The sequence below is a fragment of the Crocodylus siamensis genome, chromosome 5, assembly GCF_052110815.1.
Source record: "Crocodylus siamensis isolate JL-2025a chromosome 5, ASM5211081v1, whole genome shotgun sequence".
Taxonomy (NCBI): Eukaryota; Metazoa; Chordata; order Crocodylia; family Crocodylidae; genus Crocodylus; species Crocodylus siamensis.
Genome location: NC_143399.1, coordinates 182,406,415 through 182,425,126, shown reverse-complemented (window position 1 = coordinate 182,425,126; position 18,712 = coordinate 182,406,415). Strand labels below are relative to the sequence as shown.

Genomic DNA, 18,712 nt, shown 5'->3' with positions numbered 1-18,712 from the left:
GACAGGGGCACTGAATTTGGCCTTTTGGCTGAGAAGGGCTTGGGCACCAGTCATGATGGATTAAGATAACTGAGCTCCAGGATACAGCCTGAGCTTTGTGACTTCTGTCAACAGTTGTACTTTAAATGGGGGATCAGCAAGCAATGTTAATCAGACATTGTTAGTAAGTGAAGTTGGCAGTTTGGTTAGATTTTTTGCAGCTGTGTGTTATATAAATGTAGTTTCTTAAGTGTTTTTATTAAGTTCTGCCAGGAAGGAAGGAAGGAAGGAAGGAAGGTGTGGTAGTGGGAATTGTACCCTGATCACATTCTTGGTAACAGTCATGGCGAGTGTGTCCTCAATGAGGAGTACTGACTGTTTGGTGCCATGCTCCTTTGGACTGGGCTGTGTAGTATATACATACAGATCAGCATTGGAAAGAGAATTTTGAGCTCTTATGAAGAGCTCAATCTCAAATGCTTTCCCCCGGGGAGCCCTCCCAGAATTCCTAGAACTAGTTGGCTCACTTGTTGGAATCTTGGACCTAACTGTACTTGAGGTCACAGCAGCAGTGCTGGACATTGGAGGGATTAGACAGACCCATGTCTGAAGTAGGCTGCGTGGAGAGATTGATAGACACATTTTAAGCTATTTTAAGCTTTACTTTTTTAAATTCTTCTTTTTTTTTTTTAAACAAAGGACTTGCATGCAGAGTGTTCACCGAGAGTAAAGAAACAAAAAAGACACCATGGAAGCTCTACATGAGATGCTTACTGTGGAATTGCCTAATTAACTCGGTAGTAAAGCATCACCATCTACACATGCGGAACTGTTAGTCTGGAGTAGACTGTTGCAGGTTGGTACTGCTAGATACAAGATTTATCATATGGCACCGTGCACGCATAGATAGTGATAGGGCTGGCTGGGGTATGAGTGCACTACAGTGCAGAGGCTGCCTGCTAGCTATATCCACTCTGTAGCACCTTTGTGCATCAGACCATCTGCATCATATTGAGCAGTGTGGGGAGGAGCTCTAGGTTTGCAGGCTGACCCCCTGGGCTCCCAGCCAGCCAGGGCTGTGCAGCCCCAGCTCAGTGTATTGCAGTCCTGAGTACATGTGTAAATACTGTACCTGGGAGCAATAAATTCCATCATGAGTGACTGGTGCCTCCTGAATCTGGGGGGGCACTCACAGAAGCTGCTGAAAGTGGTGGCCCTCTCAGGGGGGGCACCAGCCCCATCAGGGGTGGCACATGCACCCCCCGCCAGTCACCTATGAATTTTGTCATGAACTATGCCAGAGTTTATTGCATCATGCTAATTGCACATGCAGATGGGCTGCTTGTATCCAACATTAATCAGAGACTGTTGCCTCATGAGACAGAAGTATTTTAAGCCAGGGGACTTTGGATGTGACCTCCTAAAGAACTGTTATTGGGGGAAAAAAACCCAGTTGAGAGTATATACAAAAGGAAGAAAGTATGAAAAAACTCCCAAAACTAGCTGACAGTTATTAGAAAGGGAGTGCCACTGGCCAATAAACTAACTAAGCCTAATTAATTATACTAATGTGAACTCAAAGGACATGTCTATGATACCCAGGAAATGTTTCACCCCCTCCCATGGAAATTGTGTAGAAGCCAAGAATTTACAGAGTAGCCAATTTACAGATACACCAAGGCTCTCTGTCTTGGGCATGCTTTTTGGCATGTTCTAAGCCCTGTGCCTAATTTTTCTGGATTTTACACAACTGAGTGTTGTAAGGTATGTAATACATGCACTGGACAAAATGTTAGAGGCTTTTAATTAAAAATGAACACTCATAACCTGGCATTATACAAATATATGCATAGCTGGCTTTGCTTAGATGGCTTCACTCTAGCCCCCGTGTGTCTGTCCTTATCTATGGTCTTCTCCTTCCTTTGTACAACACACTCTGGATAATTTTGGTCTCTATTCCAAAGTTCCCATCATTATTACAAACACTAACCAATTACCCATCAAGAATGATGTAGGGGGAGTGGGCAAAGATAGAGCCCTGTGCCCCCCACATCTGGGCCCACTCCCCCCTTCCCTCCTGCTGTGCTTGGGGTCTGGGACCACTCCCCTGCTCCCCACTGCAGCAGTCGGGGAAGGGGAGAACCGGGTCCGGGCCCAATGTGGGGGAGGACTGGGTGAAGGGTGGGGAGAAGTTGGCCCACTGCAGCAGGGGTGGGTGGGAGCAGCAGGCGGAGGGGGGGAGGAGCAGCAGGCCCAGGCCAACCCAGCAGGGGAATTGGAGGAGCGGACTTAGGGATGATGTGGGGGCAGGCTGGGTGGAGGAGGAGTGGGCCTGGGCCCGAGGGGAAGAGGAGACCTGCTCCTTGCCTCCTCTCACAGTTGCTGCATTGGGCCCACTGGTCCCCCGACCACCACTGCAGTGGCTCTCTTCTCCCCCTTGGGTTTGCTCCTCATCCCCTGTCCCGTGCATTGGCCCCAAGCCCGCTTCTCCACTCAATCCACCACCATCACCACCACTGCCTCTGTAGCATGCCCACCCGTCCCCCCCACTGCTGCTGCATTGGCCTGCATTGGCTGGCCCTGCAGGAGGCGATGATGAAGGGGGGAGGGGCAGGCTGAGGCCAGCACCAGTGGCCTCACTCCCCGTGGCGTCCTGACCCCACTCCCCCCCACGCTGCCACCACCACCACCTCAAAGGAGCAAGGGGTGGGGGCATGAAGCCAACTCTGGTGGCCTCACCCCGCCATCATTGCCACCTGCAGGGAGCAGGGCAGGGGGAGCAGTGCTGCACCCCCTGTTCTGTCTGCTCTGTTGCTGCTGCCTCCAGGGAGTAGGGCAGGGTGGGCAAGGCCAGCTCTGTCCTCTGCATCCCCGCCATCATGGTGATGCTCCACCTCCTGTCTGAATGCCACACTCTGATTGGCTGTTTCAGTCAGCCAATCAGAGTGTGAATAAAGTGTTACGGACAGATAGGCAGACAGACAGATAGATTAAGGTTTTTATAATATTAGAATGAGGAAGGAGGTGGGAAGTACTTAATGATAACATTTCCAGGTCCACCATGCCAGCAGTAAAGATAATCGATATCTACATTTAGGGAGAACAAAATATAGCAACTAGACATATCAAGGCCACAGGTAGTAGGAAGAAAGTGGTGGCCTTTGGTCCCACATCAGCCTTTGCACCATGGTCATCAGGGCAAAGCCAAAGATACTGCTGGCTAAAATGCTGTTATTTAAATCCATGGGGGGGGGTGTACCGACAGTAGAATATAGATATGAATAAATGCTCAAGACAAATTAATACTCTATACAAAATCTGAGAATATTTGTGAACCCTTAGGCAGTTAGAAGTCTCATTTATCATGTCATTTTACAAACTGGATAAGAAAACAATTTAGCTTGAATCACTAGCTGCTTCACAATACTACAGCATAAAAGGACCACAAACAGATTTCATATAAATGTGCTTTATTGCAGAGAAGGTACATTATTTACATGCTGTGACACATTACAACATAAATCTAGCAAGTATTTCATGGTGGATGCTGTAGGTTGCCAGATAATATTCTTATAAGAACCACATAATAAAGTGAATAGACTTACAGCTTTATTTACTCTACAACTCTGAGTAGCTAAAATGTTAAAAGGCAGTGTTTTCTCAGGCCTGCCCGTCATCATATACATGCAAAAGCCTCAGGAGAGCAAATATAAAAGTATTGTTTGTTTTCAGACCTATAATGCCACCAAAGCTGATGATGGGTGATTAATTATTTATATTTTAAAGCATATATTTCTTGCATAAAATATACAAGTCTATTAGTATTGGTATAAATCTAATTATTTATAAACCATGGCTTAGAAACAAAGGAGAAATGCAACTTGCACATGCATTTGAAAAGGACAACCTAGCAAATGTTTGTGACCTTGGTGATTATCGTTCTTAACAGATCTGCTAGAAAACACCTTAATTCTAGAGTTGCATTTCTTGTGGCTGAATAATGACAATGGAACTCCAGAAAAAGACTACTAAGCAATCTAGCTAATATATGCTGGTGGAGAAAAATCTATAGAACATCATTTAGGCATAACTTAGTATGTCTTCCTTAAGCAATGTTTCTAGCAGTGTCATAGTGAAATATAACAGTTGAGTGAAGTTTGGCCCTCTGTTTGCTAAAGTACCAATTAAACCCAAAACCCAATTTCAGTGGCTGAATGAACAAGAAAAATCATCCCTTAAGATGTATACTGGTTTTAAAATAGGTCTAAATTTCACCAGCCTTTTGGTATGTGACAAGAACAATGTAGAAAACCATAGAACAACCCTGAAAATAGTGGACAATTTTTAAGTAGCAAGAGCAGCCTTCAGGGTGAAAGAAAACAAACCAAAACTATAAATTATGCAGCAGATCCTGGGTTGGTATAAATCACTCCATAATTATGGTACAGTTATGTTGAGTACACTAGTTAAGGATCTGGCCTTATTTCTTTGTTTCTAATGAGCTTCCTTCTCAAGTTATCTTCAAAGCAAAATAAAAGAAAAGCAATCAGCAGATGGGGCAGTAGTGGCACAAATACAGTCATGCCAAGGGACTTCATCCTGCCCCTAACACAAAAGAAAGCACAGCTATATGCATGGGGTATGGCTTGGTATGGAGGCCTACATGAACATGGCTACCATGTAACAGAGGCAATCCACTCACTCCATTGTACAGGAATGCACAGAGGACAGCATGATGTCGGGATGGGTAAAGTCATGGCAGGGCACCACGCCTCCCCTGGGCATTTCATCTAAAAGGCACAGTGGGTGTGTACAGAGTATGTCCTCCACCAGTTCCTGACACATCCCAGCTGCAAGCATGAGTACTGTCCATGGCAATGGAGCCACAGAGCCCTCTGGAGAAGGAACATGTCTAAGACTGGCCAGCCCATGATGTCCCCTTAGTAAACTAGAGAAGGAACCTTAGATGGAGTCCTCTCTTTACTATGCTGCAGAGTACAGCTATATCAGTGGATTAAATTGAAAAGACTGTGCACTACTCCAACGGGGGCTCAGTATGTTCCTTCAGGGCTCCACATGCTTGGTGACATACAGAGGTCTATCCATTCTCAGAATGAAGCCTACATACCCGCAAGGGAATCAGGGCTTGCACATGAGACTTCATACAAATCCCATTGAAGTCAATGGGAAAAGCCTTGCTGACTTCAGTGAGGTTTGCGTCAGGCCCTGGATAAAGTCTGGTCAGGGAAGAAGAACTACATGCATACTCAGATTATTTTTTTCCTTCAAAAACAGGCACAGTCCTGGAGGCAGGGTCATATATTTTCCTCTCCCCTTCCATAGTTTGACCCAAGTGGACTCTCTGCCTGTCTCTCAGTTCGGGAAAGGCAAGAAAGTACTCTCCACATCCCAATTTACCCAAGCCCTTCTTGTCATTAGAGTTTCTCTTAAAACCCCCCATCTTCTATGAGGCCCACAGGTCAGTTTATCAATATATATGTATGTGCATGTGTGCATTAAATAGGATATATTAAATAGGATATTTTATATCTATCTATATATATAAATATATAGATCAATATAGATAGATATCTATATATTTGTTGTTTTATACATATCTATAGATACATAGATATAGATATATACAGATGTATATAAAACGACAAACCATTAAATTAATCTTATGATGGGTTTTCCCAGTGAATTTCATCATCTCTTTTAAAAAAAACTTTATGACTGGGTGTTCCTTTATTTTTGCATATTGTACAGCACCAATAAGAGTCAGCAATAAATGAAGTACCAAAGGTACCTTAGTAATACGACACTTAAATGGACCTGGCCTACTGTTATTATTATTAGTCTTTGTCACCCTCTTCTGTCCTGATCCTGCCAAGGCCTCTTTTTCACATGTTTTACTTGGAATTAGCTGAAAGTCTCTTTGTCTTGAACAGGGAACAGACTAGTGTATAAAATTAAGCTTATGTGCAGGATAAAAACCTTAGTTATTACTGGGTATTAATTTTGTATAAAATATTAAATTTTATCTAACATTTACATATATACATCAGACAAACATTTCTAAGTACTTTTGGGGTGGGATTAGATGCCCTTTTCCTTTTCTATCTTTTGACTGCATTTCGTGGGGGGGAAATATTCTTTTGGGGCTCCTTTTTTCTCTTTCTGATTCTACACATCTGGTTCATGGAAGTTTACCAACAGGATAAACAACATACTGCAGCTCTAAACCAGCTAACCTGCAATATCTCCCAAAATTGTACATTTGTGGTTCATACTCTTAAGTGTAGTCTTTATCATTCTTGTTTTTATCCTTTAGAAGAAAATTCTCAGTGTAAATTGCTGAGAAAGATGATGATGATGATGGATGATAAAAGCAGGAGCTCTGCAGCGATAATATGAAATTAGCCAGGTTTGTAACAAACAACAGATAAGTTGTCCTTGGACTTACCAGAATATGCAGCTAAGACAATTTGATCTCCACTAATAACAAAGTTTATGAGCATTAACAAAAAAGGGCAAGATGAGTAACTTACCTGGTATAAAACCCCTGAATAATACAGTATCAAACAATAATTTTAAATAATAAAGAATAAAACAAAAACTCACACTATAAAAATCACAGGAAAAGAAAACAAAGGTATTTTCCCATACAAGGTATGGCTTTCATAGCCAGTGAAAGCTTACTGTAATTCTATAAATAAAATCTACAGCAGGTATTTTAAGTTGCAATAACAATAGAGTATCTGCAGATTGCATAAATATGTTGTCGTGTCACATAATATCAAAGTTATTTGCAAAAATTATACAATCTGGAATGCTTTAATATGAGACACAACAATGTACTTAAACATACATTAATAAGAAAATGAGAGCAATCATTATATAAAATGTATTTTTGGGATGCATTAAGTTAGCAGTGCTATCAAGGTTAAATAAGTAAAGTGAAAAGTCGTCTTTTCGGTAAGCTGCTCATTGATCCCAAATTTTGCCATCAAGACTTTCTCCGTGCCATACTCCTGTTGGATCTTTAGAGTCCCAAGGGCAAGTTGCAAGCAGTTGGGAGCCTTTAGGGATAATTCTGTTAACATCTGTGGTGTTTGCTTGTCATAGCCATTATTTTTTTTTCCTGTTTGTGAAAGAGAGATGATTTGGTAAAGGCAGATTTCATTCATTTAGACCGTAAACTTCTTAGAGCAGGGACCATGTTCTGGACACCACTCATCACATTGTTGGCACTCAGTAAATAAACAACAACAATATGAATAATTCACTTTGCCAATTTCCCACTTATTTGTTGTGCTGATCCCCTTGGTTCAGTAATCTCCTTAGGAATTTTCAGATTCTTTTGGCCTACTTGCCCTCTTTCTTTCCTCCTTTCTGTAATCTTTCTGTAGTTGCTACTCTTGTCAGTCCAAAACCTCTTATTTTTGAGGTGTTGCTGTTTTATTTGCACTTAAAGCAGATGTGTTCGAGAAAGCTACACTTCTTTCTGCATTTGGTAAATCTGGTGTGTCATACTCCCATGGACAGACTTCGGCTCGAGATGTTAAAGTCTGCTGTAAGTTACTGCTTGGTTTATAAGAGTCAGATGAAAGCATATTTCCCGCAGAGGAAGATGCATTTTTTTTCTGTTCTCCCAATTGATTGAGCTTTTCCTTTTCTACTGCTTGCATGGCTGCTTTAGGGGGAAGTTCCTCAGATTCCCCTGCACAAGTATTTGCTGTGTATTTATTAACACTCTCACATTTAAGCCCAGGGACAACCTGAGACTTGGAATTCAAATGTTTTTTCTCATCTTCCAAAAACTGCTGCTCTTGTGTCTCCCGAGCACATGCTTCAGATTTCTCTGTGCTCTTCTGATTTGACTGCTGATATCCTTCAGCTGTCTTAAGCTTGTGATGAGATTTCCCCTTTGGCTGGGAAGGGTGACTTTTCTCTGGTTCAGAGGAAGCAATAGACACGTGTTTTTGAACTTTAGATTCAGAAGGCACAGGACCAGGCATTTGGTCATAGAGCTCCCAAGGACAAACCTCTGCAATGTCAAAATTGTCCTTATGCAGTGACTTAGCCAGGCCTGTGTCAGAATTTGCAGACATCTGACTAACCTTTTGCTGTTTCATGATTCCAGATTTATGGGGTTTTTTTGCCTCCTCAGAGTGGGTAGAATTCTTCCGATGGGAATCTTTTTGCTCCCCTTTATCTGAGACTGAGTGCTTTTTGCTGGCCTCCTTACCTTTCTGTTGAGATTTATGGGATTTGCTGTTTTCTTCCAGGCTTTGCATTTTACCAGTTAATCCCAGAGTCTTTTCCTTGGCACTAGCAATAACACTAAGAGATTTCTGTAACACAGATGTTCTTGGATGCAGAGGCTTCTTATCTGCACTTAAGTTATGTGCGCTTACAGATTTGCACACCAAAGGGACAGATTCAGTGGACACAGCTTCAACTTTTTCCGTTGCTTTTTTTGTTAATTTGTTTCCACTCAAAGAATCCAGCAGTGAGTTCTCTGTACTTATAACTTCTGCACTTTCTGTAGTTAAGCTATTAGGCTGTTCCGTTTGATCTCTAACATGATCATAAGTGCTGTGGGACTTTTTTAATGAAAAGACTCTGTTTTTCAAAGACTCCTCTTTTGGCTTTACATAACTGGTGGCATCCTGGGGGTTTTTTCTCACTAAAGCAGCATTTTTTGCAGAACTGTGCTCCATAAGGTCTTTATCCTCCCTAGAGCACTGCCTGGTGACTGTCTCAGGGATTTCAGTAATTCGTCTCATTATTGAGCGGCCCAAGCCCTTTTTTGAGCACCGCTTTTTCTGAAGATGTGGGTTATTAGCAATCATCTTTTTCCTTTTGTAGATTTCAAGTTGTGCATACAGTTTCTTCAACTCATCCTGCAAAACAAAAGCAAAACTAATATGTGCAACACAAATCAAGGCCACTAACCAGGCTAGGTGACCTGCATTTAGATTAGAATGAACTGAACATTATATTGAATTATTTACTATGACTTTTCTAGTGTTCGCCATTTTTCCATGTACTTAATTACAATATTTTTATTATAAAGGTAAATTCAGACCTACACGCACTGCATAGAATAGTTACCATTGAATATGGTCTCATGGCATATAACATGCCAGGATTAATATGCAGTCATGACGTATTTTCACTATTCACCTGGCATGCAATGGACAATTAGGCTGTATTTTGGATAGCATACACTGAAACCAATTCAATCAGAAGTAGTCCTTTTATCCAATCAAGCAGGGATCTCATTTGAGCAGATTATTAGGTTTCATATATTTATATATTATATGATGACAACAAATGACATATCACTGTGTCAGTGGTCATATTTCAAAACTGGCTAGAAGAGCCTCTGTTCCCAAAATGGGTCACGCCAGGGATATTTCAAACCATTCAATCTTGAGTGAATCTCTTAATAGCATACAACAAAGCCCTGTCTGCATTTGTGTATTTTCCTAAATGTATGTCACATGACTTGATACTACAGTCCTTGCTAGACACAAAATGGCTCATTTTGCTGTGCGTCTGCAGTAAAAACAAATCAAACTGGTGTAGCTCAGAGTTTAGAAAAACACTTCTTAAGAACAAATTACTCTTAAAAGCATAGTAGTTACCCTGATGTCTTCAGGATCCAAACTATGTTCACTCCATGCTGAATTGATACTGCTGTTTAGGTAGGACCCAGATCGACCCATGTCAAGTTCATCTTCATATGCCTCAGTAGCTATATCATCTCGAGGATTATTGCTTGAGTGGGAAAACTGAAATACATATTTGTAAGAGGATGCTGCAGTTAACATATTGTTAAGTTTAATGTTAATGTTCTAAAGTATACAACTATGCTTCACACTCCATTTTACCCATCTGGCCTCAAATGGTTGCAATCACCACATAAATGTTATTAGAACAGGGAATATAGTACAGAATATTATTTTTATAGATTGGGTACTATTTTTAGTGGTTGGTTAGCCTGAAAAGGTTTAGAGGTTCATTTAAAAAAATCATTCCTAGCTTTCTATGCTTATCCAAATCTCTAGGATTAAACTAGGTGCAGGATTTCTAGTTCTTTCAAGGAGGCTGCGAATACCACAAAAATAACCTTTGCCCAGAGTGTAATAATCTTGCATATTGTAGCTCTCCCATTTTATGTCTTGACCAAAAAAAGGAGGAGACAAGGGTGCAAACATGACTTATGAGGAAAGACTGAGGGAACTGGGCTTATTTAGTCTAGAGAAGAGGAGACTGAGAGAGAATTTAATAGCAGACTTGTACTACCTGAACGGGAATTTGAAAGAGGATCAAGCTAGACTGTTCTCACTGGTGGCAGATGACAGAACAAGGAGCAATGGTCTCAAGTTGGAGCAAGGAATTTTAGGTTAGATATTAGGAAAAACTTTCTCACTAGGAGGGTAGTAAAGCACTGGAACAGGTTACCCAGAGAGGTGGTGGAATCTCCATCCTTGGAAGTTTTTAATACCTGACTAGACAAAGCCTTGGCTGGGATGATCTATTTGGGTATGGTCCTGCTTTGAGGAGGGGGTTGGACTTGATGAACTCCTGAGGTCCCTTCCAACCCTAATTTTCAATGATTCTAAGCATTTGCGTGACCTGGCTCTAGTCTAGTGTAAGCCACCTAACCATGAGTTGGGATCTCATGTGTGCAAGTGTTCACCATTTGCTGGAAGGAGGTTCTGGCAGCCAAAGACAAGTAACTTGTGGGGAGCTAGCCTGGTCAGCATCGGGGGAGTTAAAACAGCTCAGGTCCAGAACTGTGGTGAGTGGCTGGGCTTTCCCAACCCCAGGGCTGTGTTATGAACACAAGATGTGCTTAATATGAAAAATAAGGAGAAAAATAGTTAGCCAATCCTACCTTAATCTTAACAAAGGTTCACTCCAAAGGGGGAAAAAAGGTTTGAATCTGTTCCTTTTTTATTCATACTGGTTCACTTGCCCCTATTAATATGAGCCAGAGAGTAGCTGTTATAAACTGGTACAGCCTCATTGACTCCATGTCTTTACATCATAGCATATGGGATTTCATCTGTATAATTATGGTCACATTTAGTCTCTTGTTTTCTAGAATTTGTCAAGATGTAAGGTGAAACCTCTGTGAAGAGGCACTCAGAAAATATATAGGAAAGGGAATTTTAATCTGTGTCTCTGAGATATAGCTTGAGAAAGATTAATTTTAAAAAAACTTGGTGGAAAATGATGTTTTTAACATGCTTTAAAAAGCAAGTGGATATGAAAAAGAAAATATATACCATTACTAAAAACATTAAATCAGTAAAAATGACTGCAGGATATTCAAAGTTTGCATCACAATCTTGCATTGGTATGACTCGCTATTTTAGGTATATTTGATAGATAAGAGCATGCACTGCTTTGAGACATCAGCAATAGTTATAAATAGCAGCAGGGTGAGCTGAGAATTATGTCAAACTTAAGTGTGAAGGTTTTTGTTTTATTTTTACCCTTAATATCCTCTTTGGTCCTTGTGCTTTGGACTATTATATAAGTAAAATTTTATGGGTCTTTACAACACCATCATTATGAAGTCAATGTTTTGATGGGATTTTCTGCACAAAGAATGCTATATTCTAATCATATCATCCAGAATTTCATTGTCACAAGAACACATCACACTGAAATGGTATTTATTCGATCCTTTGAAAATCCAGTGCTAATGGAACAAAATGCCGTATAAATAAATTTGCTTTAAAGTCCATGTGCTCGTAAAAATTCCTCTCCAATATTAAGTCACTTTTCTCTACTGCTAAATACAGCAGGGAGAAAGACAGGATTGGCAGAACCCTAAACAATGAGAAAAAATAATATACAGCAGAGGGCCCTGTATTACACCAATATGTATTTAAATTGTATTTAACAAAATACGAGAATATGTGGTAGATGGAACTGCACACTACCCCTAATAGCAACTGACAGGATGGGCAGAGCCTGGTCCCTACACAGGCCAGATCTGGCCAGTGGACCCAAACTGGCAACCAGGGCAGATGCAGTGGCGTCCTATCTGCCTTTGCAGAGGAGGGCCAAGAGGAAACCCAGCCCCAATCCAGCTGTGTGGGGTAAGGGGGCATAGTCTAGCCCCAAATTGGCCCCATGGGCTGATCTAGCCCTAAGGAGGTAGAAGGCATGACCCGACCCTGCAGGAGGAAGTGGACATGGCCTGGCCCCAGCCGGGCTGGGTGGGAGGAAAGGGGGCATAGCCCAGCCCTGTGGGTAAGGGAAGGAGGCATGGTCCAGCTCCAAACCAGCTGCACATGAGGGGGGTCCAGCCCTGCAGGAGGAAAGTTGTGGTGCCCAGTCTCAACTTGGCCAGGGGGAAGGGAAGGAGGTGTAATCTGGCCCCAACTGGGGTGGGTGGAGGGAAGTGGGTATGGTCCAGACCCATGATGGTGAATGGAGAAAGGGACATGAGCTGGTTCCGAACTAGGTGCACAGAGCAATGGGTGCATGGCCTGGCCCTAATCTGGCTGTGCTAGTGGAGGATTGTCTCCTGGCTGTAACCCACTCTGTAGGGCTTGGGAATTTGGCACTAGGGAGGGGTGGGCAGGGGGTAGCTCCTACTGCTTCCCCACTGCCAAATTTCCCGACCTGTGGGGACCGCTGTGAACTGGATGTCAAGGCTTTGCAGGGTGGAGGTTGAGCACCCTGGACTAAAGGGAAATAAAACACATGTTTTACCAGTGGGTTTCACAAGAATGGCAGGACTGAGAAATCTTGGGTACATTTCCAGGATCTGAAGGGGAGCATGCTTCTGCTCTGTTGCTGCCATCTTGTCTTTTTCCAAGTCCTGTCTCTTTCCTCCTGCACCCATTTTTTAATACTGTTGACCCCCACTGACTCCTTGTCTCAGTCCAAATCACCTTATCTCGCCTGTCCTAGTTGCTATTTTTTGAGTGTTTGCTATCAAACCTAGTCTCATTTCCTAGGTAGTCTTCCCATCACCCCATTTGCCCGTTCAAACCTTCCTACACTCCTCATACCAATCTTCTTAACCAGTTAGTCCCAGCTATCCTTAGGTCCCCATTAACTCCTCACTTGGTCTCACTCTTCTTCCATCTTCCACATCTCCCATTTCTTGTCCTAACTTCTTCTTTCCTCAGTCCTGGGTCTTGATTTTGTCCTTTCTCCATTCAAGTCAAGAAGACCTGAACACTAGTAATGAGAATGCAAGGAAGTCTTCCTGATCTCATTTCCTCTGTCTGATCACAGCAGTCCTGAGACACTGGCCAGAAAAAGCCTTCCACATTCCTGCAGCCCTGTGACAGAGCACGTTCTGCCCAGAGAGAGCCTTTGATACATTTTGCTGCCAAACTCTAACTTGCCTTCCACTGACCGGGCATGAACTCAGATTTTTCAAGTTCACACATGGGAAATTTATAAGAAACTAAATATAGGGTCTGATAATGCTGAACAGCATTAAACTGTAGGTGTTTCTAAGAGATTAGTTTAAGCAACTCCATTCCTCACCACTATCTCACTTCTCACTATCTGAAGAAGACTGAAGAGGGATTTGAAAATAAGCTTCAAATACCTGAAGGGCAATTATAGAGAGGATGGAAATGGGTTTTTTTTCATAACCATTGAGGACAGGACTTCAAGCTTCAGAAAGTGAAATTTATGTTGGAGATTAGGGAGAATTTTCTGACTACAGGGGTGGTCAAGCATTAGAACAGGTTACTTAGAGAAACTGTAGAATCTCCCTTCTGGGAAGTTTTAAAGAACAGGTTGGATAGACACTTTGCTGGGATACTTTAGTCAGGGATGATCCTGCCTTCAGCTGGGAGCATGACCTCGTGAGGTCCTTCCAACCCTACTTTCCTATGATCTCCCATTCTCCATTCTACAAATCTAAGGCACTTTCTCCCCCCACACCAACATAGTTACATTAACCAGAGTCAGCTAAACAAATAATTTCTTTTGGATTGAGACAATACCAACCTGATTTCCATATGACATCAAGGAACCACAATATCTTTTTTTTCAGCGTCACACATTCTGACTGTAGATACTACACCTTCTTCCCAAACACCATCTTACTATAAGCTGTAGAGACTGCCATACCTAATACAGGCTGGATATCACAATTTTCTCCCTCCCAACATAGACCAAAATGAACAGATTTTATATAGGGCTCCCATATTATATTCACCATGTTAAGTCTACGTAAACGAAATACTGTTTTGTGAACTGTCTTACTGTTATTCATCAAGCAAGTCCACTCTAAGATTAAACATTTCTAGAAGTGAAATAGATGAACAAACTAAGACCAAAAGACAATAATAAAGTCAAACCCTGAAGAATAATTCACTGGATAGTTTCTAAGCCTCTTCTTAATTTAGACACATCTCATAGCAATACTTTTAAAACAGCTTATTTCCTAAATCCTGAAAGGCAGCAAGAGTCTTCTGATTTACTAATATGAACACTAGCTTATGATTTTTACACTTAACAGAAAAATATTGATTATCAAAGGCCAGAAATAGTTTAATGGTAGAATTCCAGAAATTCAATTCAATTCAATTTATTAAGGATTTTGGTTAAAAGCTTTGCTCCTGAAAACAACAAGACAAACATACAGCCATAATATAAATAAATGTAAGCAAAAATAACAGAAATACAAATATAATAATAAAATTAAGCCAACCATTATAAAAACACTATTCCTACTCCTAGAATTAACATAATTAAGTATAAATACAGTATAAATGGTTAAAGTATAAATATAATGATAAATCAGATCATAAATCTATAAAAATATGGTACATAGGTCCATAATTGACAAAGTAAAATTAAATATGGTGATACAATTTATCAATGATATCAACAATAAAGGATGTTTAACTCGATTGCTTCAATAGAAATGTATTAGTTTCCCCAAATATTTTAACAAAAGAGGACTGAAAACAAATCTTTGTTACTGGACCAAAAACGTAATCCTCCTCTTCCAATAACCTGGTAATTTAAGAAAGAACATGTGTGCACAATTATATATTTCTGTTGATTACTAAGAAAAAATAACAACAACGGCATACCTTTGGAATCAGAAGCAGCCCAATGGTAACTGTTACAGTCAAGTGTGTATGTGCAAAAAACAGCATCAACATCCAATCAGACTGAAGTTTCGAGGCAAGAATAAATCTGAAAGTAGAATTTGGAGAGCTGGCATTTCATCTTTCTTTTTCAATGCATTAAATCTAAGAATCTTAATATTCCTGGAGATCATTTTTATATAAAGATCAAATATGAATAAGTTTGGCTTGCATAACTTTGGTACAGACTAAAGGTTACACATGTATGATAACTCCAAAGGACCTGAGAAAAAAAAATGCAAACCTTAAATGATGTGGTCCACCATTTAATCTGACCCTGCTAAGCCACATCTCCAGCTGGTATAAACTGTCACAGCTTCTTTGACTTTAGTTAATCTGTAACAGTTTATATAAAATGAGAATTGGACCTTCAGTTTTAAGTTATTTAATTATCATATTGATTTATATCACTTGCAGTGCATTTCATAAATATTAGATGATCCTAAGTTGCTGTTACAGGAAAGGTCTGACAAGTTATAACGTAGGCTATAGTTAAAACAGAGAACTAAACTGAAATACATTTTAATGTGGAACAGAAATGGCCTTGATTGCAGGAGCTCCCAGCTGAATACTACAGGGCTTAACACTGGTACAAACTTCAGTAATTCAATAATAATTTAATATTTTTCTTTGTTTCTTTAAGAGTGGTTTAATAAGCACTGCAGTTAAAGCTGGCTGAAGCATGGTTTATCTGCATTTGTGAGTTACCAAAGATTTCAATGGTAAGCAATGAAATGGATGAATAGACATGCCATTGGCTTGTAATTTGAAGGTTTAAAAAAACAGAAATGGTATTGGCAAGCTCTTTAAAGTTAACTAGTATACACTGCCCAGGAACCATGTCCTTTTGTTAATGGTATTAGTCTGGCATGAAACCCTGTCTTATTTGTCATAATGAGTTCAAGGTAATTTGTTGTTTATTACACTGTAAGCATGCTGGTACAAGCACATGATAAATCATTATTAATTCTTCTTACCTAAACAGATGTTTCCACACTTAAATTTTAGAAGGGTTTTTTTTCCTAACACTTCAGTTGTCTTTTGGGCTGTCAAGAGGCATTAAGAATCACTACCTGTAGTCATCCTTTAGTTACAAGCTAGTGCTGGTCCAAAAATCAGGCAAGTAAAAAACAACTGATTATAGAATAAATATGTAGATCATGATATATGGGGAACTATTTTTACACTGGCAGGAGTTGAGGCTAGATAAATTCTAGGCTTCTTTCAACTCATTTCTCTGATTTACACCACTCCCTTTCTCTCTCTGTGCTATATATATACTCTATCAGAGCTAGCTCATCTAGTTAATAAAAGACAGGAGATCTCAATGGAATTGAATGTTCATTTAATGCCAGCTGCTCTGACCATTGTAAGGACTATTAAAAAGAAAAATATTAAAAAGAAAAAAAAGCTTGGAAATCTACCAGACTTGAAAAGCAGAGCTGATCAGAAAGGAAATTAAATCAAATCTATTGAACAGAGAAGAATTCTATCCGCCTCTCCCCCACATTGTATTAGTTTTTCAAGAGAAGATCTTGGGAATGGAGCGGAGGATATTCTATACACAGTCCCCTGTCCCATGCAATTCTCCAACCTGCAATTCCATGACGTTCTGCAATCCTGGGCTATATCTATACTACAAGGGCAGTACTAATGTGGCTGAGCCCCTCATGTGGGTGCAATTCTGCTGGTGGAAGTTGTTTCCATGCTAGAGCTTTCCCAAAAGACACAAATTCTGATGCCTTCTGCCATCAGAGTTAAGTCCACCTGGGAGTTTTCCTGGTATGGCTGTGTTGGTTGTGGGGTGGGAACTTTTTATACTCTAACCCCACACAGCTATGCTATAAAAATATTGTAACGCAGAGGGGCCTTTCAAATACCCACCCACACAATAACTAGCACCCTGATAGGTGGTCATGTCCTCCCTATGACACCAGACATGTTTCCAATTGTTAAAAAATAGACCATAAGAAAAATAACCATGGTGGCTAAGATTCACTGTGATTCTGGTAGGAAGAGAGAGTACCATTCCATAGCCACAGGAATGTTAGAAATATATATCACAAATAAAACTTTGATATCTATTTTGGCAGCCAGGAGCTAAAAGAAGATTTCACATACACGTGTTTGCAAAATATGGTCTTTTTTTTCTTTTTGCATATATTTGTATTTTGGCAGGTGTGCCACAAATTAGGCTCACACTCTCCCCAGGTGCCATTCCCATCCCTTCTCCCTGCCTAGTCTGCTGCTCTGCTTCTTGCTCCCTGCTCTGTGCTCTTTCTGCTTCCATGCTGCTTTGCTGCCTGTCTCCTCCTTCATTTGCCATGTGCCACACATAGGCTGCCCATGACACTTGTGGTACACATTATATGTAAACCACCCCTGTATTAGGGAGACAAAAAAAGAAGATTTAGTATGTGGACAGATTATGAGAGTAAAGAAGAAAGAGATGTTGAAGAAAACAGTGAGGCTAGGTACAGACATTCAAAAAGCCTAAGACAGAATCAATCTAAGTTATGCAGTTTTCTGTAAGCAGTGTAGTTTACATTGGTAGTAAACAGAACGCACATTTCACCTTTTGGTCCGGGGGGGTGGGGGACAAACCTTAGTCTGGGTTCTGCTATTTTTAAACCAGTCTGTGTGCATCAAACTTCTGTTCTATTATGGGCACACCACTTTCCAATCATTTATACTGGTAAAAGTGTAATGTCCGTACCTGGGCTCAGGCTGCAAGTTAGAATGGCAGAGCAGAATTCTCAGCAGAGATGGAGAAAATAAAAAGAGAGTTTAGAAGAGTGATTTTCAACCTTGACAGACTTGAGGCACTGTTTAATAGGTTTGAGGCAGCCCTCAGAAAACACCACCACTTAGTTTTCACTCTTTTCTGACTATAGAAAAATAATAGATCAATTCTTCTGTTGCAAAAAACTCAAAGATCACAGCTGGTCAGAATGTTTTTGACACTATGGATTCCTGGTTGAAATCTCTGATTTATTTTGCCAGTCACGTTTGTACATCTAACACTGTATGGCACCCCATGGCACCTGTGAAAAGATTTCAAGGCACCCCAGACTTTTATGGCACTCTGGTTGAGAATCACTTTTTTAGAAGAAGGAAACATGGCAAGATTTATTTTCACTGTATTTTGTTGGAGGAACTGGTGAATCATAAAGGAAGGTATCAGAAAGACAGAGAGACAGAGATGAGCTTCAGGCAAAAAGGAGGAGCCAGGGCACTGAGTGTAGATGTGAACATTGTCAGCAGAGATCTGATGAGGAAAATTTGAGAGGAGTGGAGGTTGCCCAAAAGATACTGAATCTCGTGCATAATGTTAGGTTTTCCTGGAGATTTTTTTGTTTTTTGCAGTGGAAGTTTTGGAAAAAAAATCGAATGGATCATTTTCATGTAACTCTAGCAGAGACCCTTTGTTTGTTATTCTTATAATAAATTTACCACTATGAAATTCAAGGCTCATTATACTTCATAATGAATGTATTTTCATAAATATTGCTACAGTATCATATAAGTATCCACTATATTAGTAATAGCAGTAGTAGTGTTGATTTTTATATGCA

At 40.5% G+C, this 18,712-nt stretch overlaps 1 protein-coding gene across 1 annotated transcript in view; it reads right to left on the bottom strand.

Annotated features, from left to right (window-relative positions):
- Positions 1–3,443: 3,443 nt before the first annotated feature.
- The window catches only part of GPR158 (G protein-coupled receptor 158), a 394,899-nt gene continuing 379,630 nt past the window's right edge, over positions 3,444–18,712 (bottom strand). Inside the window, exons 9-11 of the mRNA XM_090047374.1 lie at positions 15,081–15,186; positions 9,636–9,782; positions 3,444–8,888 (exon numbers count right to left, since the gene is read on the bottom strand). Of these exons, the coding sequence (XP_089903500.1) occupies positions 7,419–8,888; positions 9,636–9,782; positions 15,081–15,186 (1,723 nt within the window). The 3' untranslated portion in view covers positions 3,444–7,418. The remainder of the gene's footprint in view (positions 8,889–9,635; positions 9,783–15,080; positions 15,187–18,712) is intronic.